General features: G+C 28.7%; 3 protein-coding genes and 1 long non-coding RNA gene across 8 annotated transcripts in view; 2 read left to right on the top strand and 2 right to left on the bottom strand.

Moving 5' to 3' along the window:
- Window positions 1-19,540, bottom strand: part of Trpgamma (Transient receptor potential cation channel gamma) — a 53,337-nt gene extending 33,797 nt beyond the window's left edge. For all 5 annotated transcript variants that reach the window (XM_074244782.1, XM_074244784.1, XM_074244781.1 and 2 more), the window contains exon 1: window positions 19,144-19,540. The gene's annotated coding sequence lies outside the window, so the exon portion shown is untranslated. The remainder of the gene's footprint in view (window positions 1-19,143) is intronic.
- On the top strand, window positions 8,091-9,343 carry LOC141528985 (uncharacterized). The gene is made up of 2 exons (XM_074245299.1): window positions 8,091-8,854; window positions 9,225-9,343. Exon 1 carries the CDS (start codon window positions 8,108-8,110, stop codon window positions 8,783-8,785), a length of 678 nt encoding a protein of 225 aa, XP_074101400.1. The 5' UTR covers window positions 8,091-8,107; the 3' UTR covers window positions 8,786-8,854; window positions 9,225-9,343.
- Window positions 19,541-22,581: 3,041 nt separating the features above from the next.
- On the top strand, window positions 22,582-24,885 carry Gkt (tyrosyl-DNA phosphodiesterase glaikit). The gene is made up of 3 exons (XM_074244882.1): window positions 22,582-22,728; window positions 22,936-23,022; window positions 23,106-24,885. The coding sequence occupies exons 2-3, from the start codon at window positions 22,938-22,940 to the stop codon at window positions 24,749-24,751; spliced, it is 1,731 nt and encodes a 576-aa protein (XP_074100983.1). The 5' UTR covers window positions 22,582-22,728; window positions 22,936-22,937; the 3' UTR covers window positions 24,752-24,885.
- A 145-nt stretch (window positions 24,886-25,030) lies between these two features.
- LOC141528699 (uncharacterized) lies at window positions 25,031-27,380 on the bottom strand. The gene is made up of 3 exons (XR_012479436.1): window positions 26,763-27,380; window positions 25,956-26,408; window positions 25,031-25,611 (listed from the first exon to the last, which is right to left on the bottom strand). It is a non-coding gene; the product is annotated as an uncharacterized LOC141528699 (long non-coding RNA).
- Between the last annotated feature and the right edge of the window lie 319 nt (window positions 27,381-27,699).

Here is a 27,699-nt window from a genome sequence, read left to right on the forward strand (position 1 = left end):
AAAAATAGAAATTGTAATATATGAAAATTATTTTACGATAAAGCCAAAAATTATTATTTTTTTTTTTTTAATTTATCCGACTACGAATTAAATTGAAAAAAATTATCAAAAAGCGACGAATAATAGCTTAAATTGAAGATAACTGTGTGAATTTTAACATAAATTTAATAGATTTAAGCTATCTTCTACGGTTTAAAAATTATTTGAAGAAAAAAGGCCGAAATATATTCATTAAAAAATTTAAAAAAATACGGATTTATTTAAAGACATAATCAAAACTAGACAAATGATAGTTTGAATTAAAGGTAATTAAATGAAGCTTAAGATAAATTTGATAGTTATTATCTATCTTTTACACCTAGAAAATTATTTTTACAAAATATACGAAATTCAAAATTTTTTGAAAATGAAAAAAATTTTTAAACACCTACAACTCGTAAACTAACCGGCCGATTTTGCTCATCTTTGAACTGGATTTTGGTATTGATCCATAGAATGATCTCACAAAATTTCATAAAGATCGGTTGAAAACTGTGGGCGCAATCTTGCTTTCGAGCCAATCCCATTTTTCGACAAGATGAAATGAAACATATTGTGAAAAAATTTTCTAAAGAAATTTTCTAAAGAAATCTACCTAAAAATATATGAGATACAAGTCACACCTAAAAAGCTTTTACGACTTATAAGATTTAACCGAAGTTACCAATTTAAATGAACTCAACTCGGCATCAAGAGATATTAAACTCTAAAATTTATTGGATAATTTCATATTCACTTAATACTACATAATTTAATAATAAATATAATCCAATATACATCTTCGAATTTAATAGCAAAAAAATCAGGCTAAAAATAAAATTATATATTATAACTTTCAAGACTCAACTTAAACTTTTGTAAAAAATAATAAAAAACTTTTTTATGAAATATCTACAAAACTCTAAAGTATTTTTTGGCTCTCCACATAAATCAATACCGCCGGCTGCCCATAAAACAATTTTTTTTTTTTTTTTTTTCAGTACTTTCAGTTGGTAGCGAACCAAAACTAAATAAATAAAATTATAAACTTGTTTTAAATCTGATATTCTACTCAGTATATAAAAATATGCAGAATATTTTTATTCGCGGAAAAATATCCGCGGGGTCGTGAGTTATCAAAATAATTTTCATGAAAAAAAAAAAATTTTTTTTTCTGAGATTTCGCAGATAGTAAAAACCAGAAAAAGTAAACTGAAATGTTGATACGAATAATCCGAGCTTTAGTTCTCTTCAGAAAGAGGCTAGCGAACTTTATTGGGTTATCGTACAGAAGAGAGCAGAATAAGAATAAAAATAAAAATAAGAATGGAAAAACTAAGAAGATCTTAACTTAACTGAGGCCAGATGTGATCTCCAATAGAGCTTTTTGCTCCCCTCAACGACCGCAAGTTCAATCGTCATTTTTATTTCATTTATTCTTCTTATCCAGTCTTTTGTCCCACACCGAGCCATCGCACATTCTTTCACCCGTTAAAAATCAAAGTAACCCAAACGGCAATATCCGGTCCCTTTCAGCCAGTTGTCTTCTATTTTGTTGTTTATTCCTATTTTTTCTGCGAGGATTGAAATTTAACGCTGCATTTATCGAACGTGTTTATCTTTTCACTCGTCCTCGGCTATTTGCATACACATGTATATTGTTTTCCTCTTCTCTCGAGAAGTATTCTTTTACATTACATTAACTTTTTAATTTTTTCTCCACCCCCAAGACTATCTACTTGTCAAGTTGTCTTTTTTTTCTTTATAAATTATTTATTGAAATTAATTAAAATTACACGTCAAATTTTTTGAATAAATTAGAATTTAAAAAAGTAAAAAACAAGCTTCAAAATCGGGCTAAATTAAAAATTTTTAAATAAGAATAAAGTTGATTAATAAATAAAAATTCAAATGTCGAATGTTTTAATTTCAATTCAAAATTCTAGGATAAATATTGAGGATACGAAAAAATTATATTCAACCTTTGTTGTAGAAAATTGCACGCCTCATAAGCGAAGCGGATGAGGTTGTGCTCTACACTCGCCTTACAAAATTCAAGCGATTTCTTGAATTAAAATTGTCTCTATTTTGTATCGCATTTGTAGAAAAATATTTACCTATAAATGTAAAGAAAAAACACTAGTTTCAACACTGATGACATTTTTTAAAGACATTTTATTTTTTTTTGCACACCTCATTCCAAAATTTGGAAAATAAAGTTATAATTTTTTATCACGCAAAAAGTTAATAATGATTATTTTTATAATTATTATCATGATAGCAAGCTTCTTTCTATAATAAAACAATGGAAAAAAAAATGAAAGGAGTGGGTGAAATTACAGTTCATTAACGTCAATGTCATTCGCGTACTAAATGTTAGAATGAATGTGTTTCACCTTAACTTCTATTCCGCCGTCATTATTATTTTCTTTTAGCTTCCCTAGCTGGACAGACACTTCACCTACACTCCATTTAATTTGGCGCCGCAGAGTCTTGTCACTCTCCAGTCCTATCCAGCAATCTATCTCAATTTTCATCTTCATTATTATATTTATTTATTATTCATAATCCATCAAAACCATAATAATATTCATCTCCGCTAAAATAATTTTTAAACTTTCTTGATTTTAATTCAGAGCTCGTACTCAAACAATTACACGTTTAAATCCTCCCTTATACGCTACTATATAACTAAAGTACTTTTTTATTCTCAATCTCTTTCTGTAATTGCAGTAATTACTGTTAATTCAGTGTTTACATCAACCACTTACTTTGTGCTAAAAAAAAAAGCTCCTTTTGAGTCTAAATCCTTTTACAAAAAAAAAAAAAAAAAAAAATCTATTTTATAAATTGAGCAAACATTTTTAAAATTAATTCATCGAATAAAAAATAACTCCTGAGTGCACTATTGTTATTTCTGATACCGAGTGACGAGTTAATTATTTATTGAAAAATAATTCAATAAAAAAAAAAGTTTTGTCTTAAACAATAGAGACTAATTTTTAGCTGGTGTCTCTTCGACCTACTATAAGCCTCGACCTTGCTATTATCCGCGGATGCAAGTGTATTATGTTACTCTTACATATGTATATAAATGCAGTTTAGTATAAATGTAGCGTGAGATGGAATGAAGCACTTGGCAAGTTAGTGTGAGTACTCTGGAAGTAAAGTGTGAGGGCGTGTTATAATTAGGCCACAATTAAACGCACAACGGGTGGTGTGCTCGAGACTACTCTCTTTCTACTCTATTCTATTTTATTATATACATATCTTTGTCTTATATATGTGGATACAGCTTGTACATATGTACAAATGTACATACGTGTTAGTGATAATGGTAATATACGTATATATAGAAGTAAGCTTCGGGATTGTTTGGATTAAAGATAATGAAAAGCGTTTTGTTCTTAGCTTTTCGGGTCCATTATATTATATTATATTGAATTTCATGTCTCCTGCAAACATATCTTATTATTTATGCTTAAGCTTCTATAGCTGTGACATTTAAGCTTTTGTACACTGCATTTTGATTTTTAGTTTCAGTTTAGTAATTCATGATTATTTTTAAGAATTGATTATTCTTGTGTAAAGTTTATTCTAGAGTTTTCGACACAGTAAAAAGTTTTGTGACATGCGTGTACAAAAAAAATTTGTTTCATGGTAGACTTTTCACTGTAAAATATTTTGCATCATTACGAGAAAAAATATTGTGTTAAATATTTACCACTTTTATTTGTAAGTTTAATAATTTTTTTAAATCAACACAATAAAAAATGTTAAATATTACACACAAAATTTTTTGATGCACAGAAAAAAAGTTCACTTAACGGAAAAAATAAGATAACACTAAATATCATCCGAGATTATACTCAGTGATATCTGTGATGAAAAAAAAATTCAGATAGTAGCTAGCATAATCCAGCTTATACTGGGTGATATCTAGATTATACTCATTGTAATCTGGATTATACTCATTGTAATCTGGATTATACTAGCTACTATCTGAAATTTTTTTTCACTCCGTATAATCTGGGATGAGCTAAGAATTTTGTTCTTCAGTCAAGAAATTTTTTTTTCTGTGTGCAATAACGGAAAATTTTTTACTTTGTAAATTTTACTTTTATAGAATATTTGTAGAAAAATTTACAAAAAATTGTATCTTAAAATGACTTGAGTTCAAAAAAGAGTTTTTTTTTTTAATTAATTTTATTTTATTTTGTTCATGCGTTTCATAATTTTTTTTAATTATTATAATTTAAATCTAAAACTTCAAATTAAGTCATTTTTTCAGTGAGTAATAATTTAATTTAATATCTATGTCTATATGTTAATCATTAAAATTAATTAAAATATCAAAACATACCCACGAATATATGACTTAATTAAAAAAAAAAAAATAAATCCCGGCTTTGTAAGTAGCTGACGTGTAAATTCACCAGCTCATAAAACGAAATGACGAGTATAAAACGTAAAAAAGCATCGATGGATTTGATATTAGTGGAGTGAGTCTTGAGATTTAGATTTAGGGCAACTCCATCCGCCTCTCTACAAAGATGATGACTACCCCCTTCATTGACATCTTAAACGTTCCCAGCGATTTCTTTTTTTTTAAACTTTTTTCAATACCAGCGTTACATCGATTCCCCCGATTCAGGTCTCGGCTCACAGATCACTCAGCGACAGATCACTGAGTCAGCTCCTGAAATTTAAAATGACCTATATCTGTTGTAAAATCTGTGCAGACGGAGGGTGACTGACGGAAAGAGACAACGAATTAAAAAATTCTGTTGATTGAAAGCAAAGTTGAGAAAGTAATATAAAAAAGTCCAAAATCAACATTTCATCTCTTTGAGTGTCTAACTACAAAGCTTTTTATTGTAAAGATCGATCGATTATTTGTCTCTCGGCTTTTGTTTCGCGGGAATAATACCTCTGATGAATTATATATGAATACATAACAGGTCTGTACACAGCATAAACAAATTCCATTTAAAAGTTATTTATTTTTCGGAAAAGGGTTTCTCGAAGACAAATTTATGTTAGCATTTTTGTTTTTCATTAAAGTTTACTTTTTTAAAAGAACAGGGAGAAAATTAAATAGTTAAGATGATCATTTACGCAGAAAAAACAAAATTTTTCGCCAAGAAAATTTTAAGAAAAACAAAAATTATTTAAGAGCAAAAGGAAATTTTCTTGGCTCAAAAAACTTTGACTTAATTCAAGAAATTTTCAATCTTCCTTAATGTGTTCTTAAGTCAAGAATTTTTTTCCGCGTATTTATTGTAGTTTTTTTTTTTAATTAACTCTATTTAAAAAAAAAAAATTTTTTTGTGTATAAATTTATGAAATAATAATTTCTCCAGTCTCCTATTAATATTCAACCTGTTAAAACTTATCTAAAAGATATGAATATTAAGAAAAAAAATCGCCGTAGTTTTTAAAGCTTCCGCTAGGCGGCGCATGATCGGTAAAAATTCTCGCTTTTGGAGAGTTGATTCCGAAGTAATGTTATAAATTTCAAATCAAGTTCTTCATTATTTTTTGAAGATGATTTTTTCTTAATAAATGTTGAATGTGTTAATAGTTTTACTGAAAGTTAATTATGAAAAATTTTTAGCTAATTTATTTGAATTTTTTTTTTTAAAAACCAAGTTTTGGAGTCTACTTTCAAGTTATTAACTCAAATTTTTAACAGTGCTGTCTAGTGCTTGTATAATTTAAAAATAAAATTAATTGATTTATTTTTATCTCTTCTTGACTAATTTTTAACATTTTTCTTTATTATAATTTTATATTTCCTATCAAAAGTTTTATTATTAAGTTTTCGAAGTTCAATACACTAAAAAGGGAAAAGGGGAAGTGCGATGTTATTATAATCGTGATTAAATTTTTTTTGGTTAACAGTTTAATCGGAAAGTCAGGAAGAATTTATCTTCCAAAAATGTTAATTCGAGGCAATAAATAAATGCTAAGAGGGCATTATATCAAAGATACCCTAACGGATAATGTAATAAGGATAGACGAAGAAAGTTTCAACAAATTTTTGCAGATCCCAATGTTAAACATCTTAAGGGATGTCGCGGTTTCATAACTTATTTCTGTTATTTTTTGCTTAAGCTGAAGCAATTGATCACACGGTTTCTTGTTGACGTTATTTTAACGAAAAGTCAACACAATTTTCTACAACAAATTAATTACTATTGTTTTCATTTAATTTTTGTAGAACTAAATTTTGTTTACAATAATTAGTCTCACTGTGAATAATTGGTATGTTATTGTACGATAGACGCTCTAAAAAAATTTTAAATTATGAAAGTTAAAAACTATCAATATTGCTTGAAAAAGTACTAGATAGATTTCAAGCCGGAAAGGTTTTTGTCAAAGTGCCAGGGCATGAAAAATATTTTTTGTCCCCATTTTACTCAGACACGTGGTTTTTATGTTACCGATTTATCAGATATGGACGTGCTTTATAGATCAAGTTTATTGTTTACGAAGGGTTTAATACCCATTAACCATTTACAAGCGTTCAACTTTTTTTATAAAATCATTTAATTTTTAAAACTTTTTTTTTTTAACTAAAAAAAAAATACTTGCTCTTTCGATTGATTGAAATAAATTAAGGGGGATAGCCACTGTAAAATTTCGGAAAAAAAATTTTTTTTTTTTTTTCATTAAACTGAAGTTTATATATTCAAAATTATGTATTTCAAATTTTATAGAAAAATTCCGAATAGTTTTCGAGTTATAGTCATTTTTATAAGAGCGCGTCGATTGACCGTTTTACGCGCGGCGCTTCGACGAAAACGTCGCCTGCTCGCTCCGTCTTTGATTCGTACGGGTTGGCGATTGTTTTCCCTCACGATTGTCAACCGTTACAATTATTTGACTTTTAACGTATATTTTTTCTTATTGTTGAGATACTGTACCTCATAGTTTAGTTGTTTTGTATGAATACACACTCGTTCTTTAATTTATTGAGTTTCTTAGTGTACTCGTTATTGTTTACTTACTTATTTTTTTAAATCTTCTGATCTTTTTTTTTTTGTTTATTTAACAAAAAAATTTGTTAAATAATGGATCGTAAACAAAGTAAAGTTATTAAAAACGAAAGAAAACTGCCAAACGACAGGAAAAATTTAATCGACCGCTCAACAGATATGAAACTGAAAAAATACTGGCTCTCAACGACGTGATAGTGCTTCCAAGAGGAAATTATCACAAAAATCTGATTGTACAATTGATTCGAGTATTAGCTACAAAATTATAAATTTTTTTTCGATATTTAATTTACTAAGTGGCTGTGTATCGTGTAAAAAGTGTGGTGGTGATGTAAACTTTACTGAGACAAGTATTCGAGGATTAGGTTTTAAACTAGTTGTGAATTGCAAAAAATGTGATCCAGTTTTGATAAATTCATGTCCACTCATCAAGAATGCGTATGAAATTAATCGCCGTTTCATCTTTGCAATGCGGATAATTGGTATTGGGTTATCTGGAGCTGAAAGATTTTGTGCTTTCATGGATTTACCACGACCAATGTTCCATAGCTTTTACGATCGTCTGGTCACACAAATCAGAAATGCAGCTAGAAACTGTTGTGATTTAGTGTTGAAAAAAGCTGCTAAAGAAGAAATCCAAGAAACCTGCAAGCATTTAAAATCCAATGACATTCCTGGAATTTCTGTCTCCGGTGACGGTAGTTGGAAGAAAAGAGGGTTTAAATCTTCATTTGGTATATCTTCTCTAATTGGTTACTTCACTGGCAAAATCGTAGATGTAAGTATGAAATCCAGTTATTGTAAGATGTGTGCGCTAATGAGCTCAAAAAAGGAACAGCTGAATACGATCAATTTATGCAAGACCATGCTCTAGACTGTCCAATAAACCATGAAAATTCTTCTGGACAAATGGAGGTAGATGGAATAAAAGAGATGTTTATGCGATCAGAGTTATTACATAACGTTAAGTATGTAAACTATATAGGTGATGGTGACACTAAAACGTATAAAAATATTTGTGATGCTAAACCGTATGGGGACATGGTGAAGATAAAAAAAAGGAATGTATTAATCACGTGCAAAAACGAATGGGCAGTCGACTAAGGGCTTTGAAGAAGCAACGAACTAACAAGAAGACAAAAACAGGAAAAGAAGAAAATACACAGAAAAGTTTAGGTGGGAAAGGTCGATTAACGGACAAAGCAATTAATGAATTTACAAAGTATTATGGTTTAGCAATCAGACGTCATTCTAATGATGTTGATGAGATGTATAATGCTATTTGGCAAACATTTTATCACAAGTTTTCATCACCCGAAGATCCGCAGCATTTTCTTTGTCCTGAAGGTGCAAATTCGTGGTGTCAATTTCAAAAAGCTGTGGCAACAAATACTTTGGACTCATTAGTTGAAAAACCACCACTTCCTGCAGATATTGCGGAAGCTTTAATACCGATTTATGAAGATCTATCGAATCCAGAGTTATTGGAACGATGTGTCGGTGGGTTTACACAAAATAATAATGAAAGCTTCAATGCATTAGTGTGGCAGCTCGCCCCAAAAACAAATTCTTCTTATTCCCTTATTGTTGAAATAGCTTTATATATTTCAACAATTACATTCAATGATGGGGCTCTAGCAACTCTGAAGATATTAGAGAATCTCGATGTTAAAGTAGGACCAACACTCTACTCATACTGCGCTGAGCGCGACGCTACTCGGGTTAAAGCTGCTGAAAGCCGCATGGAAACGGCCAGTAAAAAATAAAAAAGTCAAGGTCAATACTAAAGATAAGGAGGAAGAACCCTCATATGGCCCAGGACTTGATAGTTTGATGTGAGTATGAATATTTTGTGAAAGACTAGATTTTAAAGTTGCGAGAATCTTCTTAAAACTTTACTCGCGTTTTTCTCAAAACGACTTTTTCAAACTTTCCGGTACTGTAACTTTCGTAAATATGAACCGATTCTCAATTTTTTGTTTCCCCGTATTCGTCTACTTAGTGGCTATCGTCGCACGTAGGGGATTTTGAAAATTTTAATTTTTAAGATTTTTAAGGCTGTTTGAGTCCAAAAAATGAGGAAAAAGACGAAAAAATTTTCAATATGGCGCCATTTTTTCTCAAATCAAAATTTTCAAAATCCCCTACGTGCGACGATAGCGACATTCCTATAGATTAAAATGCCGTTTGGTTTTTTTGTTTCAGATAATCCGTTTTTGAGTTACAGTACCGGCAATGGAGGGGGAAATTTTTTTGGTGCTCTACAAAAATGTTTATAACTTTGTGATAACAAAATATTTTTGAATAAAAATTTAGGAGAATTATCCTCAACATATACTTTATAAAACAAAAAAAACCCGATCCCCAAATTCCTTTATTATCCTAGTAAAAAAAATTCCCGAAAATTGCCTATTTTTTCCAGCGTCACAGTGGCTATCCCCCTTAATTAAGTACAAAAAAAATTTTTTCACAAAAAAATTTGACTTCATTCACAAAATTTCATATTTTTTTGAGCTCAATTATTCTTTTATTAATATAAATTATTTTTGAAAATAATTACCTTGAATCAAAAATATTTCATTTGATCAAACAATTTTTTTTATAACGTCTATAAGAAAAAAAGGCTGTCTTTTTTCTCTTTTTAATATTATTTCGCAGTAGATCTGCTCTTCTACCCCCATAACGCTCTAGCCTCTAAGCCAGAAAAATAAAATAATAGAAACTTTAAACAACAGTTTCCATACCTGACTCACCCAGCATAAAAAGTAAAGCTCCGGTAAATAAAAAGCTAATAAAAGCAAAATGTACAAACAATCGAATCGAAAATAAAATCAAGTATGTATCTACATAAAATTTTTTACAGCTAAAAGAAGTGCAATAAAATTAAAAACGTTGAAATAAAAAAATTTTACAGGGAAATTGCGACATAAAGCGAAGCGAAGAGAGCAGTGAGGGTTCGATATGAGAAAGAAAAGCAATGAAATCGTACAACTTCCACTGGTCTCGTAATACGACGAAGCAATTACACGGCTTGGAGATGAATCGGTAGTCGAATGCCCGAATGAGAGAGAAGTTTTCAATCCCTCAACAACTTTTCCCAATAGCCTATCCTCTATTTCTGTTCCTTCTGTTCCTTTACACATGGTTTATATAACTTGTACCGTACATGTGTTGGCATTGCTGACGGATTTCAAGCTGGAACTGCCAAGGGTAATGCTGTTCTGTTCCCGTGTCGCTAGAGTTTTAGTTCGCTGTTTGTGTTTGTATTGCAGTATCTAGATTCAGGATCTTCGTCGGTGTGGGTTATTTATTTTGTAGGTGAATCGAAGTACGTCAAGTAGAACTTAAAATAGGAGTTAGTTTTCTCCTTAAGCCTTATATTGTATTATATATTTTATTTTAAATTATATTGAGTGGATAGGTAAGGAAAATAACAAAGAAAGTCAAGAGGGAATGACGTCATTCGATAACACTATAGACAATTTTTAAATAATTGCGCATAAATATGTGAATTAAGTTTATCTAGTGAATTCAATTTTTTAATGTTTTTTTTTTTTTTTTTTTTTTTGTTAAATTTGATTTTTGCTTGAAATTTTTTGATAAATTAAAAATTAATTTTATTCGATTTGAATATGTGAAAGTATATTTTATTTGAAAGTAGTTATTGTTTAATAGCTTAAATATTTAAATTCATAAAAATCTTTAATTACATAAATTCGTTGGATAAAATAAATCTTTGCCTCCCAGTACATGAAAAAATACGATTGTTACATCGTAATCTAGGAATAGACTTTGATTTTTGATGATTAAAATTTTCTGGAGTGAATTTTTTAGATTTTTATTTAATAAAAATTAAAAAATTGTTTTTATTTATCTAAAAATTAGGAAATGCAAATTTAAAAATTTTAGTATGATAAAATTTAATATTTAAAAAAAAATTGTATCAAAATTTTTTTTTTAATTTTTATAAATTGCATTTCTTGATAAATTCTCTCTATAATAATTTATTTGTTCAAATTTCAGCCTTTATACCTTATCAGTCTCTATGTAAATCGATTAATTCTTGAAAGTAATTTGTTATAACATACTTAGTAATTTCCATTTAAAATGCTATAAATTGTAACAGTTATATGTTTATAAACTTATCTAGATTTATATATAAATACAGTATATATTTATCTGTAACAACTTTATTCCAAGTTACAAGTTATGAGTGTGATACGATAATGTAATATAAATGAAAATAAATTAATAGCGACTATAACTACAATTGACACATTTGCGATCAATAGTTGATCGAGGTCAAAATTTATTAGATGACTCTTATCCACGTGAGCCGCGACGTTAAATTTCCCACGTTTTAAAATTAAAACAATAATCGGATTCCCCAATAAGCCGTGACACGGTAATAAAGTCATCATATTTCAACGCAGGCTCTTGATGTCTATGAATATTTAACACTAAAACAAAGTCTAAAAAATAAAATAGTGAAAAGCTGAATGTCGAACTCGAATCATTTCCAATCAAGTCGCACTTGTCACGTTATTCTATTTATTAATCGTAAATGCACGAGGAGACAAGTATTAATTAGCACGTCGAAGAATTGATGGTCAAATCATAAATCAACTCAATAATTATCACATTAATACAACATAAATAATTAAAGAATTAATTAATAAACATGTTAATATGTATCTGTAGGAAATTTTAATTTTGGCCATAATTATGAATTTCATTTTCTCGTTCATGCTTTTGGGAATTAAAACATGATTAGAGATTTGATGGAAAAATGACGAAAAAATATCCAGAGCATTCGGGGATTTGATTTTTATATGATATGACTTCAACGCTTCTGATTGACACCAGGCACTAATTGCTAAAAAAATTAATCTTTGTTCAAAAGCAAATTGAGTTGGAGAAAGTCAATTTTAGTTGGAATCACTCGGGATATTCAATAAAAAAAAAAAAGTTTGGAAAATTTTAAAGTGCACGCCTCATAATCTCATTTTTCATCGTAAAATTGATTAAAATAACACATTTTTACAAAATTATTAAACAACAAGAAAATTTAGAAAACCTTTCAAAATTATTTCAAAATTCTTATTTAGAAATTACCAAAAAAAAAAATTTTTTTTTTAATTTTCAAAAAATCTTTCCAAAAGAAATTTTAACGAAATTAAAAAAATTTTTTTTAAATTCTTAAAAATTAAAAAAAAATTTTTTTAAAAATTTTTCAAAAAATTTAAATAGATATAGATATACAAACAATTACTGGATTTTTAGTTTATTGCTAATTATAAATAAACTACATTCAATTAGACCATGATCTTTAAAAAGACTTAGTTTTTAATCAAACTGAAGCGAATAAAAAAACTGAACTTGATCAGTTAAGTTTTTCGACAGTTATCGTGATCACTCCAGTTTCCATACATACATTTGACAGCCGGACGTCCAGGAAATAATTAAAAAAAAAAAATTTTTTTTATTTATTCAAAAAGCCAAATTTCTTTTAAAAATGTCACAAGTGTTGGAACTAGTATTTTTCCATGACATTTATGTGTAAATATTGTTCTACAAGTGCGATAGAAAATAAATAGAGACAATTTTAGTCCAAGAAATCTCTTGATTTTTGTATGGCGAGTGTTGAGCACAACCAATCAATAATATAAATAAAATCAATTAAAAACTATCCAAGTTTTTTTGCAGTCTAAAAGTTGAAGTAAAAAATTATTTTTCTACTAAAAAATAAAGTAATGTCAGTAATTTTTTAAGGTCAGCTACTGTCAGTCTGTTATTGTAAGGAGAGAAAGCCGAATTTAAGCTTTAAGTGTCCGTCGGATCTATGAAAGGACTCAAGCTTAATCCCGGACCGTTCTAATGCTCCGATTTTTTAGCGACTCTATTTAATTAAATTTCTAATTAAGATATTCTTGATAAGCCTTATCTCTGTCTTTTCATAAAAAATCATTTTTTACGCAAAAGTAATTTAATGAAATAAAATTGCTGAGTTTTTTTAGGGATTCTGTGGGATTTATATCACACCTTTCAGTAATTTATTTAACTTCAAGTGAGTGATGACAAAATTAATTATGATAACTGATAACATTCATTTGAATTTCGAAACAAATATGAGGGTAATCTGTATTTTAGAGTTAATTATTTGAGCTGTGTGGCAAACAATAATGTCAATTTAATACATATGACTATAATTGTTATTATTTTTATCATTATATAAAAGTCAATATTGAAAATAAAGGATTAAAAGTAGAATTAAAAAATTCTTTTCAAAATTCATAGCGTATAAAATTGAAAGGAATTAAATTATCTTTTTTATTTTTTTTTTAAATGTCTATGATGGAGATAATTGACTTTAAAGACTTTTAACTTTTTTTACGAGCCGCAGAATCGAACGAAATTTCCCCGAGAATTGGTTTAGTTACGAGAATGCATTCAAGCGTAAAATTGTCCTGAAATATCTAGACGTTCTAAAAATTTTCCCCTTGAAAAATATATTTAAAAAGCTCTACGATATTTTTTTTAGAAAATTTTATTTTATTAATTAAAAATAAATTTTTGATTATTTTCTGAGCTTTTAAAGTTGACTAAAAATTTTATAACTTTTTAAAAATTTTTTTAACAAAAAAATTAGCATTAAAAATTTTTTTCATGTAGAAAAATTGATTTTTAATATTTTTAAAAAATTTTTATATTTTTAATGAATAAAAAAAAAATCTTAATTGTTTGAAAAAATTTCAAATATAATTTTTGAGTAAAAAGACAATTGCCAAATAATTTTAAAAATATTAAAAATTTTTCCTTATTGAAAAAAATAAACAAAATTATATTTAAAATAAAAAAATGAGGTTGAGTAAACAAATGAATATTTATAAAATAATATTTAAAAAGTAAAATCATCGGCCATAAATATTATTTTTCAGCAGAGTATTTACGAGTTAATAATAAATTAGTGAGGAAACATTAAATCAGGGTATTGAAAACAAATCAGTAGGAAATAAGTCCAGTAGACATGTTTTGAGATAATCAGACAGCTCTCACGATTTTATATTTTATGACGCATGACCATTCAAATTCCTGTATATACCACATCATAATTATAATCTTGGATTTGAGACATAGACAGCCACAGCATCAGCAAATCAACTGGCAGAGCCTGAGCTTTGAAGTTAAACGTGTAGCTATCGGGGAGATTCTCATCGCACCTTTCACTTTACTTGACTTCCATCGCACACCCGCATCCTGGATCAGCTATCGACTATCCTCATCTGCTCTAGAAATAGCCAAGAGCGCACTACATAAATATGTAAATGTATGTATATGTGTGTGTATTTATCGAGGGCCGAGGGGCCAAAATTGAGGTCAAAAATTAATGCAACCCCAGCGCTCGATCAACCAAACGGCAACTATTCAACTCGACCTATCGACACGAGCTCTTGTGCTCTTCGTCTCACACTTACTTTCTATTTCTTATATTTTATCAGCAAACTCGGCAGTCTTTGCTGACTTTGTCTATTTATTTATTTATCAATTTTTAAATCAATTATCGCTTGTTAAAAAATGCTACTGTGCTGTTTTTTAATTACATCCAGCCAATTTTTTATACATATTTTCATATAAAACTAAATATGACAAAAAAAAATTATTTATTGTAATTTTTCAGTTTTATTTAGTAAAAATTTAATCTTAATCTATATTACAATGTCCAATAAGCTTCTAAGAAAAATAAAAAAAAATAATTTTTAATTTAAAACTTAAATTTTGAAAATTAAATCTCTTCTAACAAGATGGTTCAGTGACTATGCGCCACCTGTTGGAATTTTTTAAAACTAACATCGGTCAAAAAATGATATGTAAGCATTCTGCAGAGATTAAATCAATTAAAAAACATTCGAGAATTTTTTTGTAGTATATATTATTAAAAAAAAAAAAATCTATTTGGTAGTTAATTAAGCTAAAGCTTAATGTCAAATGAAATTCTTCAAAATTATTTACTTGAAGTAAATTTTTTTTTCTGTGTACATTATAAATAGTAATAAGTGTCCCGTCGTATTTAAAACTAGAAAAATTTGTGGCTAATTTTTATATCAAGCCACGTATGGCTACATGAAATTTTTTTCCCTCCGGGACGTCATTAATCATCAATTATTGTTGTCAGTAATACAAACAAGAATTTATTAGTCACCTGACATTGTCATCTTGATTCATATAATCCTGTTAATTTCTATGATTTAATTAATCTCCGGACGGTGGAAATATATAACAGGCGAGAGCCGAGATGATTGATATTAGACTAGACCCCGTGCATCCGTTTCATCAAAACTCTGACTTCCGCGCTGTGCTACCGAATTACCCGATTAATTTACTTAGAATATATCAGCTAATCTATTGCCCCAAGTTATTTGTTCATGTATTACATTTATATAAATCTAGATATACATCAATTAAACCACACAAAACGATACCAACCACCTGACCGCTAATTATTACATCAAATAATTTGTACTCTTTAATATTCATTATCAACATATTATATTATAATAAAAATAATTTATTTTGGAATTGAATTTTCTGTAAAAAATCAAACAAAAAAAAATTTGCTCTATCTCAGATGCACAGTGATTCAACTTACCCCGAAAATTAACAAACTCACAAAAAAGACAGTTAAGCTACTCAGGGCATGCGTTAAATATCTCTTGTACAGTGACAATGGCAGAAATTTAAACCCGTGAGAGATATTGTGCGAAGCATGCAGACCACAAGGAACGTACCCCTAATCTGCGTGCTTGCCTTCTTGTTGGGTGGGCAATTATACACGTGGGTTGGAATGCCCTACTTTGGTTCCCGGACTACAATCCACGATGTGCTATGTACTGTGCACTATAAATGCACTTTTATTTCTTGTAAAAAGTTCTAGCAATTCATGATCCAATCAGTCATACTGTCGAAGACGATATTAATGAGCTTGCAAGCATGAATTAATACCGAAAATTTCATAATTATTTGCACCTTGGTATTTAACAACTAAAATTTAAGAATTGAGTTGCTGATAAAAAATTTATTTTAGAATAAAAAATTAAAAAATTTTATTTAGTTTAAATAAAGTTTACTTAATTAAAAATCTCTGATAGATGGCGCATGATCTCTGAATCGTCTCGTTACATAAAAGTTAAGTTTAAGAGATTAAGTTATAAAATAAAATTTAATATCTTACTCTTCTAAGAAGTTTATTTAACTTTGCTTTTTAGTTTAATCACTTATTAAACTAATTTTTATCTGATAAAAATTAATATGACGTGTTAATTGACGATTACGCTTATAAAAAAAATTGTAATGAATTATTTTTTTTATATTCATATCCTCATGAAAAAAATTTATAAAAAAATGTAAATCGCTATTTTTGGTCGATTTTCTTCAATCTCATTTAAATACATTACAAATATTTTTTAATATATATATTATTCTTATTTTTTTTTCAAATGCATGTCGTCGATATTTTTAATACACAGAAAAAAAAATTAACTTGATTCAAGAGAAAAATTCTTGAATTAAGTAAAATTTTCTTAAATAAAATAAAATAATAAAATAAATTTTCTTGAATCAATAATTCTTCTACTCAAATCAAGAATATTGAGCCGTTCAAAAATATATACTTGATTCAAGAACATTTTTTTTTCTGTGTATGTTTAAATTACATTTAAAATATTTAAATCATTTATAAAATTCAGTTCAAAAGTAGCTACTAAAAATAAATTTTTTAAATATTTATAATTGATGTTTAATCTCTTTTCTCCAATTCAAAATTTTTTTTAAATTTTTCTCATTGCAGTATATGTCCATATTTGCCCATATTACAAAATCAGTCCATAAAAAATTAATAAAAAAAAAAAAGACAAGTCGAAGCTATAATTTAAAGTATATAAAGTGTATAGTATGAGTATTAATACCCGAAAATAATGAATACAAGGATCTGGTAGTTGAATTAATAGATTATTGGTATTGATGAGCACGAGCGAGTCTGATCAAACAACGAGATCAACCACTAGGGTACACAGCACTCGACTACCCAGTACAGATTGGCAATGCTGAAGCTACATACATAGTATCTAGTCCCTCTACTACTATTATACTATTATATACTTTCCTTATACTATTTTCACAAGCTCTATCACTATTACTATAACTATTACTATGACTATATAGATTGTACATGGATGTGATTGTGACTGTACAAGTGCTCGACTATTAATACAATACTGATACCGTAGTGGCGGTGCAGGCAGATGCAACCAACCAGGTCTCGAATGTAAATTTGAGGATCCTCTATCAGGATGGCGAGCGAGAGAGATAGTTAAATTAAACTCACAATTGGGGTAGCTGCTGAGATTCACTTCCCGATGTTCGATCGCATGCAAATACACAGGAACCAAGTCGAGGAACAAGAACGGGGAAAAGAGGGAAGGAAGAAGAAGAGGAACCAAGATGATTCAAGACTCAACTTGTCTTGGCATATAATATATATTATACAGCAGAACAAGATTAAGGATAAGCGACGCACTGAATAACTAAAGCTCAATAATATAACAGGGAATATATTTGTCAAAGTCAAACGAAAGAAAAGACAGACGTTACAATTTTTATCAAGAGTATTTATCGGACGATCTAAAATCTTAAATCTGGATTTTATTTTTTGAGAGAATTTGTAATTGTTGTCTCAAGTGGTTTTTTAATAATTGTTGTAAATTATTGAGTTAAAAGGTTAATTTATACAATTTTGCGGTATATATTTTTGGTTTTAATGACGCTTCGATGTAAATTAATCCCCGTTGACAGTTAAATTAAATTTATGTTTGGAACTCTTGTTTAATTGCTAAAACAATTTATATTACCAGTCAAAAAGTTTGTTATTGTAGTTTGTCAAAGTTTAACGTGGTACTAAAATAGATTGGATTAGATAATATTATGTACGCTCGATTTGCTTTGATGAGCGAAAGGAAATTTCAAATTAGTTTGTTAGCTTTTAAGATTATAAAATTGTTTTTTTTTAATACTGATATTTTTTTTAATTTATTACAATTATTATTAAATAATTAAAAAAAAAAAAATTATGTTTTTAATATTCATTGATGATTTTTTTAATTTTGAAACTTTATAAAAATAATTTTTTTATATAGTTAAAAATTAGGGTAAGTTCTGTCAAAAATTATAATTTTTCTCTTAATTGAATTATTATAAATTTATTCAATGACTTTTTGAATTCGCGATTTGTTGGAAGCAATAAGTCAAAGGTTAATCATAAATGTTAAAATAAATCTTCTTTAATTGAATATTTGATAAATATTGATAAAATTAATAAACACGCAAATTTTGAACTATTCTTAACTTATTAATGCGACTATTAAAAGATCCATTAAACAATTTGATCTTTAGCACTATAATTACTCGATGGATTGAAAGCTGGTGCGGTAAAATTTCGGATTATTTATTTAGGATTGTAGTCCACATTTAGGATCTATAATTTATAATTATCCAGATCAGTGTGTCAAAGTACTTCATGCATATATTTATAAAACATTCTAAAAATATAAAATTTTTAACGCAAACCAGTCCAAAATTTTTTAATTCTTAAATTAATAATAATTGATAATACTTGTCATTAACTTTCAAGGGAAATCAATTTCAGATTAATTTTTATGTGATTATTCAAGGTGATAACTGAGCACATAATACTTTAATTATCCAATTTATTAATTACTCGTAACGTACATTTATAATTAACTGATATTTATTTTCACTAATTTAGAGCAAAAATTTTTTAATAAATTTAAAAGTTCGAAAATACAAATTTCCAAATTCTCGATTAAATTTTTCTACATTAATGTATTTAATAAATGAATTCAAAATTTTTTTATAAAAATAAAATTTCAAACTAAATTTAATTCACTCGATTTTTGGCGGGAAATTTTTTTTAAAAGATCAAATATTTAAAAATTCATAATTTTAAAAAAAATTGTATAATTTTTAAACTAAAAAAAAAAAATTATTTTTACTTTAAAAAAAAAAAATTCTTCCCTTAGAAAAAATTTCACCAATTAACAATAAAAATTACCTTGTCGTCTCGACATTTTCGCGCAGCGATTGATCTTGACTGTTTTCTTAACGCCTCCAGAGGTACGATTAACTGGCGCTTTTAGTTTTCTCAGCTAACACCCAAGATACCACACACTTATCACACGATTAACTGATCCAGAAAGTTGTCATCTTACTAAGCTATTTAACTTTAATTCTTTTTATTTATTTATTTTTTTTTTCCAATAAAATTTACAAAATATCGCAGCCAACAATTTGTATAAAATCTAAATAAAAATCTCTCCCCAATACCAAAAAAAAAAAAAAAAAACAAATTTAAATATCCAGAAAAATAACTAACGATTTAAATAGAAAGGAGACAATTGGCGGTTTTTTTTATTTTCGAAAGACAGAGCTTGCAGACGCAGGTTAATGCGATGCCGGTTGGGCGGAGACTGAGAAAACTGAGGCGTCGCGACGCTGACCGTCTCTCCCACCCTTCGCTCGTCTTTTTCGGCTCATCACAGTTTTATATCATTACATACATCACATATGATATCCATATCTATTCCACATATGTGATATGTGATATGTGACATATATAATATATACAATACCATATATACTTCCACTAATCTTTCAGTGTACACCATCATTGGATTTCTCTCAAGTTTACTTCTATATACATAATATATATGTATATATAATATACTACTCTTTACTCTGGTACTCTCTGTGATCACTTGTCAACACAACGCTCTTACTCTCTTCTATTCTACTTACTATTACTATCACTATCGCTATCACTAGACATGGAACGTGACGAATATAAAATTTAAAGTGAGATTACTATTTCAAATCTTTTAGTGCTAAAATTTCTTCTGACAATATTCCAGATATTGAATAAATTTTTGTATTATAGGCAAAGAAGAAATTTAATTTTTTTTCTTTGAGAATTTTATCACCATTATTATTTTATTTAAAAATTAAATTAGGACTAAAAATATATTTTTAAAAAATTACTTTTTTTTTTTTTTTTTTAAGTTTTCACTATAGTTATTTGATTGTAAAAAATAATCCTAAAAATTCTTAAATGTCTGTAGGATTCAATATCATGAAATTTAACTATTTTTTAATATTCAATTATAATTAATTAGTGAATAAAAGTTGAGGCGAAAATAAAATGGTTTATGAGCTTAATAATTATAATCACAAAAGAATGGACTTTTATTTGTCGAGTTTGATGGTCTCGAGAGAATTTTTATATGACAGCGCAAAAAAAAAAAAAATGTTAATGCTTTTTTTTGTGTAATTAAATAAGATGACGAGAATTTTATTATCAATGTTATTTAATTATATTATTTTATTCATTTATTTATTTGAGTATAAGAATTCAGTTGTAGCAAACGAAAATGTTACTTACAAAAATAATTTATGAATGTATTATGGTATTATTGTAAATATTAATTTTTTTTTAGTTAATTAATTAAAAAATCATAAAAAAAAATTACCAAATACGAGAAAAAGTATTTGAATTGTATTCTTAAAATTTATGAGATTGAAATTTTCGGGCATAGGACCAAAAAAAATATTATTCAAATTTTATAATGCAACTATCAAACGCATCTTAATTCCGGATCATTGAAGTCGGCCAGCGTTGTTCCTACCGATGCTGAAATCAGTAAAAATACTATCAATTTTTAGTTGGAATAATTCAAAAGACCCGTTCTTAATTTATTTAAAAAAATTGATTTTGTTTAATTAAAAAAAAAAAAATTGTTTATCAAATAATTAGTTAGTTATTTATGTGTCAGTTTGAAAAGAAGATTATTGTATGACATATTATATATTTGTCTGATTTATTACAAAACTACAAAATAACTGCGCTTAAATTATTCATTACAATAATTTTACATATAATTGCTAAAATTAGTCACTTTTAATTAATAAAAATTATTGATAAAATTTCTGGCCACTACAGATACATTTTCAAGTAATATGCCTGAAAGATTTACAAAAATAAATCAATGAGCTGTATTGTCAGTCATTTGATTTAAAATTGAATTTTCGGTAGCAGTTTAGAAATAATAATTCTATTAAAATTATTGTGACTCGTCTGCTTTAGAAAAATTTTTCAGACAAGTTCTATCTTGTAGAACAAAGACCGCATCATTTAAAATTTATGAATTTTTTATTAAGATTTGTATAGTAAAAAAAAATCGTGTAAGTTATCTCTATTGAATATTTAATGAATAAATCTAATCAGAGATATAAAGCTCTTAATCAGTTTTGCGAATGGTTTAAATTTCACAGGATCACAAGGTCTAGTCAATTATTCTGCCGTGCTATTTAGTAGTTGTAATTGAGTATGATACAATTAAATTCTTCGCAAAACCCCGTACCTACTATTAGGAATTAGATTTAGAAAGAGCTTAGCAATGGGTTGTCCTCAGCTGTGGATGTAGGTTTAATATTAAAGCTCAAATAGAGCTAGAGGGATTTAAATTTTCGCTCATAAGTGCGCTGGTAAAAAAATTAACTTGATTTAAGAGATAAATGGTTGAATCAAGTAAATTTACTTGAATTATCAAAATTTTTCATTTTATGATTGATTTTTCTATTTGCGTTAAGACGATCTAATTCTTCAAAATATTTTTAGACTGAAAAAAAAAAAAAAAAAAGAAAAAAAAAATTTAATTTGAATTGAGAAAAAAAATTCTTGAATTCAATAAAATTACTTTTCTTTCATCTTATTAAATACCGCTGCCGTCTCAGAGCTTTTTGTCTATGTGAATAACTTAGTAATTGATTTTATACATATTTAATAATTTCACTGTTTATTTTTAATTGATAATTTAACTATTTTTAATTTAAATCTCAGCAGAATATTTATAAATGATTATTAAATGTTTTTGTGGATATTTTCTAACCAATTATACAAATAAGGGATGTTTTCTTGAAACAATAAATAAATTATCTACTATCTAATTTTCTTATCAATGTAACTAAAAAAGTTAAAAATTTATTTGAATATTTAGACTAATTATTTAGATTGTCAATGTCATTGAATAAAAATAATTGCTCTGGACTTTATCTGTCAATAAAAAAGTCCAATGAATCTTGATAAAATTTGACAATGTCATTTCTATCTCTGCGGGTAATCCCAGTTGCAAAATATCGAACATTTTGTTTCCATTTTTTTTTTTTTTTTCAATTAAAAGTGATCATAATTTTTTTTTTTTTTATGAAGATTATTATTTTTTCATTATTACACAAATGTTAATAATAAATAAATAAAATATATGTTTGTAAAAAAAAAAACATAAATAAGAGGATCCTATATTTCCAACTGCAGTACTCACTAAAATTTATTTTACCGCTTACCGCAATCAGCTTGTGCTACGGTATATGACATATCGGTAGCGTAAGAATCGTGACCCATTTCATTACCAGCCCCAACAAACTCGTTTTATTATACCATGTGTTATAAAGTAATAATATCTCAACATCTGCCAAAATATAACCCAAATAAAACTGTTTATTTTTTTACATAATTCATTAAATTATGTGATAATAGTTCGTTTTAAAATTACTTAATGAACAAATCAAAGTAACCGGCGTATCGGTAAGTTTAAACCTAAATAATATTTTAATAATATAAAATATAATACTAATTAACATTATTTCTTAAATATTAAAATATAATCTAACAATTTTTAGTTATTTTTTTTTTTAATGAACAAATAAAAAAAAATTTTAATTAATACTAAAAACGTTAATTTTTGGAATCTGACCTTAAAAAAAATGTATTAACTTATTTTAATAATTACAGAAATGGATTCCAAAAAATTGTGTCCTTTCAAGGAAAAATGTTACCGTAAAAATCCAATCCACTTTGAAGAAATGTCACACCCTCACTGTGAGTATAAAAATTTCTATTTAATATTAATTCAATCATTTACTCCTTAGAAATTTCAACAAAAATGAAATAATTTGTTTCAGTGGAAAAATTACTGAACGGCCAAACAACAGGCGCGATAACTCTCCCAGCAAGCCTAGACTTCGACTGTCCAGACCGATCGGAGCTTCTGGAGCAGCTGAAAGTCCTCCAAGTGACTCTCCGCCGTAAAACTCCCATCGAGCCGACAACCCAGCCGGCAAAAAGAGTCTCCTCGCCGTCGTCCAGCAGTTTTTCGTCCAAAAAACCCAAAGACAGCCCAAAGAAAAGCGAGTCGATCTTTGAGAGCTTCAACAACGCGATGGACAGCTCCCGCTTGGAAGTGCGCAACAGCGCGATCAAGAAAATGCAAGACGCTGGCCAGCAACTACCGCATCTTGAACCTCCAGGTCAGTTTGGCATGAAGTACGCTTTGTCAGCGCCCTACCACGTGTTCCTAGCTTGCGTGCAAAAGGTCCCCGAGACCTGGAGCCAGCCCTTCAGCGTGACCTTCCCGGAGCTGCTGGACATCAGCTTGGGAGTGATAGAGGAAAGCCTCCACTTCAACTTCATGGTGGACGTCAGCTGGCTCTGTCTCCAGTACCTCTTCGCAGGACAGAAGGCGGACAGCCTCATTTTCCTGGGATCTCGGTGCGACGACTATCCACTGCCTTCCAACATCAAGACCATCAAAATCGACATGCCAACAGCTTTCGGGACCCACCACAGCAAAGTTTCCGTCTTGAAGTACGCTAACGGGGCGAGGATCATCATTTCGACTGCTAATTTGTACAGTGATGACTGGGACAACAGGACCCAGATGGTCTGGGTCTCTCCTCACCTTCCTAAGCTTGCTGAAGGGTCCAGCGAAGCCTCAGGCGAAGCTCCAACTGGGTTTAAGCGCGATTTCTTGGACTACCTCAAATTCTACAAGCATTCAGCCTTGGAAAAGTGGATAGACCTGCTCAAAACTTTGGACTTTTCCGAGGTAAACGTCTGCTTTGTAGCCTCAGTGCCTGGAACCCACAAAAACGAGGCGCGAAATCGGTGGGGGCTCCGCAGATTGGGCGCCATTCTTTCGGAACACGCGGAAACTCTTCCAGAAGCTTCTCAGTGGCCGGTTGTCGCCCAAGCTTCGAGTATTGGAAGCTTGGGGCCTAGTTACGAGGCCTGGCTGACCCGCGAATTCATTCCTGCGATGGCGAGCTTGAAGACTGAAAACCGCGGACTGAGATCGGCGCCAAATTTCAGGTTCATTTTTCCTTCTTTGAAGAATTTTAGAGAGTCCTTTGATATGAAAGCTGGTTGCTGTTGTCTTCCGTACTCCAAGAAGGTGCATGATAAGCAGCCTTGGTTGAACAAGTACTTGTACCAGTGGAAATCTGGGAATAAACATCGCAATCGGGCCATTCCTCACTCGAAGACTTACATCAGGTTGGCTCCAGATTTGAAAAAGGTACCTTGGGCTGTTGTTACCAGTGGGAATTTGAGCAAAGCTGCTTGGGGGTATGGTCAGAATTCCACGACCATTTTGAACTATGAAGCGGGAGTTGTTTTTTTGCCAATGTTTTTGATAAATGCGAAAACTATTCCTATTGGAGAGGAGGATGGCAAAGGAAATCCGGCATTTCCGTTGCCTTACGATCTTCCTTTAACTCCTTATGCTAGTGATGATGGTCCTTTTGTGATGGAGTTTTTTAATGATGTTTAAGTCAAACTTTTTTTTGATCCTTTGAGGAAGTTTTTATTTTTATAAATGTCATAAGTTATTATTATTTATAGCTGGATTTTCTTTTCTGATGTATTTGATTGATGTAAAACTGTCAAATAAGTTTAAATTTAAATAAAAATATTTTTTGACTATATCTTTATTTTATTGATTGCAATTATTTTTTATAAAATAAGTTAATTAAGTAAATTTATAATTTTACACATAATTTTTTTTTTCTTTTTTTAGTAAACATGGAAAAATACAGATGGCTCTGGAAAATTATCTATTGAGCTCAAGATTGCCAAACATAATTTTTTATGGGTAGACATCAGTAGCCCACAATCCGATTACCCAGATCCAACATTGGACAGAATAATTTTACCAGAATTGCGCTTACCCAGATTTCTGAAATACAGTACATCGTTTACCCAGACATCCATTTACCCAGAGTTTATCTTACCCAGGTATCCGTTAGCGCAGAAGATCGTTTACACAGGCATCCATTCACACAGGTTTCTTTTGCCCAGACTTTTGAATTTTATCTTGGTAGTTCAATACAATTATAGTAGATGGCGACAACATGATCAATTTATAGTTATTTTTAACTAAATAATAAAAATCAAATGAATTAACCTTTAATAAATGTATATTTAATTATTAAGATAATAAGAGTACACCTCAATAATATTAATCTGATAAATAAATAAATAATGCACAGTATTTTTCTCGTGGCGGTTGAGATGGAAAATTATAATAATAATTAAGTTAAAGTTTGCCATCCACATGTTCCATTGATAGCTGGTAGAGGCGTGACCGAGTTTGTAGAACCGCCATAAATTATGATTTAAAATTCATAAATGCTGAAAAATTTTTAAATCAACACTGGTTGCTGGGACAATGGAAAAACTTGATTTCAAGGTTAGGACCGATGTGCCAGTGCAATCAACTCATTATAATATCAACTCAGAAGGGAATGACATTTATGTTGAACAATTATCACAAGAAAATGAAAATAATTAATCGTTAATTATATCTAAAAATTTCAATTTGGACTACTTGTTTTATTTGTTCAATTAATTTGTTTAATTTGTTCAATTAATTTCTTTTCTGTGTTATTGATAATGAATAAAAAAAATTATAACATTATAATATAATAATAATGATAATAATAATAATAATAATAATAATAATAATAATTACTTACCGATTTTATTGTGGTTCAATTTTAAATTATCCTCTAAATAATTAGTTCGCTCTATTTAATAAAAACTTTAACTAACACACTTTATTGTCACTGTGGTAACCGTGACATTACCCAAACGCTCTCTGAGATTCGGCTCCTCTTTTGGCTACCAACCTATTTCATAATTTTAAATCATAATTGATCATATTGTCGTCATCTACTATAATTGTATTGAACTACCAAGATAAAATTCAAAAGTCTGGGCAAAAGAAACCTGTGTGAATGGATGCCTGTGTAAACGATCTTCTGCCCTAACGGATGCCTGGGTAAGAGAAACTCTGGGTAAATGGATGTCTGGGTAAACGATGTACTGTATTTCAGAAATCTGGGTAAACGCAATTCTGGTAAAATTATTCTGTCCAATGTTAAATCTGGGTAATCGGATTGTGGGCTACTGATGTCTACCCCAGGTTTCTGAAAGAAAAAAAAGACCAATCTACTGTATTTGTACGATGTAAAATTGTAAATTTAAAAATGTAAAATTATCAAAGTAAAGATATCAAAATTCTGGTCCTGGATTTTACAAAATGACAATTTTATAATAATTGTAATTATTTCAACAATTTTTCTAATTGACACAAATCCTTGAACAGCAATTTTTGCATTACAATTTCGGTAATAAAATTATAAACTTAAATAATATAAATTAAAAAAATCTAAATTTGAATAAGGACAACTGCGATGATAATAAATATGACTTCCGTGTAGTCGTACATACATTTTAATTGTAATTGTAAAAAAATACTCTAAAAGTCAAGCATCTACTACCTGATTTGTTTTTATAATTTGCACAGCAGAATAAGCGAATAAATTTTATAAACACATAACATATTACATTGCGGTGTCTGCCCGAGTGAAATCAAAATCGTTTTTATTTTCATTTCGCAATAACCTGTTACTTATTTTCTTCACTACATTGTTTAATTGTTGTTAAATTGTTACATATTGTAATTGCTCGAAGCATGTCAAGTTCAACCTTAGAATTCGCTTAGTCTTCTTAATTCACTATATATCATTTTTTTTAGTCACCTTTCTTTTTCGATTTATAAACTCTAATTTATCGCCAACGTTAATCAAATCTTCTTTCAGACAGCTTCTAAAACGGGTTTCAGTTTTTAGCACGAATAAATTAATTGAGTGGAATTTTTTGAATTAAATCAGCCAGACGTAACTGCAAAAATAGACTCCTTTGTCAATATAAGCTTTTTTTTATAGATGCGCCCTAATGAATACTGATGTCGCTTGATAATGAATTTATTATTTATGAGCGTCAATAATAATAAAAAAAAAAATCATAATAACATTAAAGTGGAGGATTAAATTTCCGACAAAAAAAGTTTTTCATAATTTTTTTATATCTTCAATTTTTAACCCAAAATTTGAAGCTTGAAATTTTAGAAATTATTTTTTAGTTAAAAATATTATAAAAAATTTTTCAAAAATTGTTATTATTATTATTATATACACGGAAAGAATAAGATGACTGGATATCATCCCAGATTATACTGAGTGAAAAAATTTTTTAGATAGTAGCTAGTATAATCCAGATTACAATGAGTATAATCTAGATATCACTGAGTATAATCTTGGATTATATCCAGTGTCATTTTGTTTTTTCCGGGTAGAGTATCAAATTTTTAAAATTCAATAATAATAATAATAAAATTAAAAAAATTTTTTTTTAACTTTGAAATTAACTTTAACT

Source organism: Cotesia typhae, unplaced genomic scaffold (assembly GCF_013202065.1).
Source record: "Cotesia typhae breed Kobodo isofemale line unplaced genomic scaffold, CoteBio_Ctyphae contig_44, whole genome shotgun sequence".
NCBI classification, from domain to species: domain Eukaryota; kingdom Metazoa; phylum Arthropoda; class Insecta; order Hymenoptera; family Braconidae; genus Cotesia; species Cotesia typhae.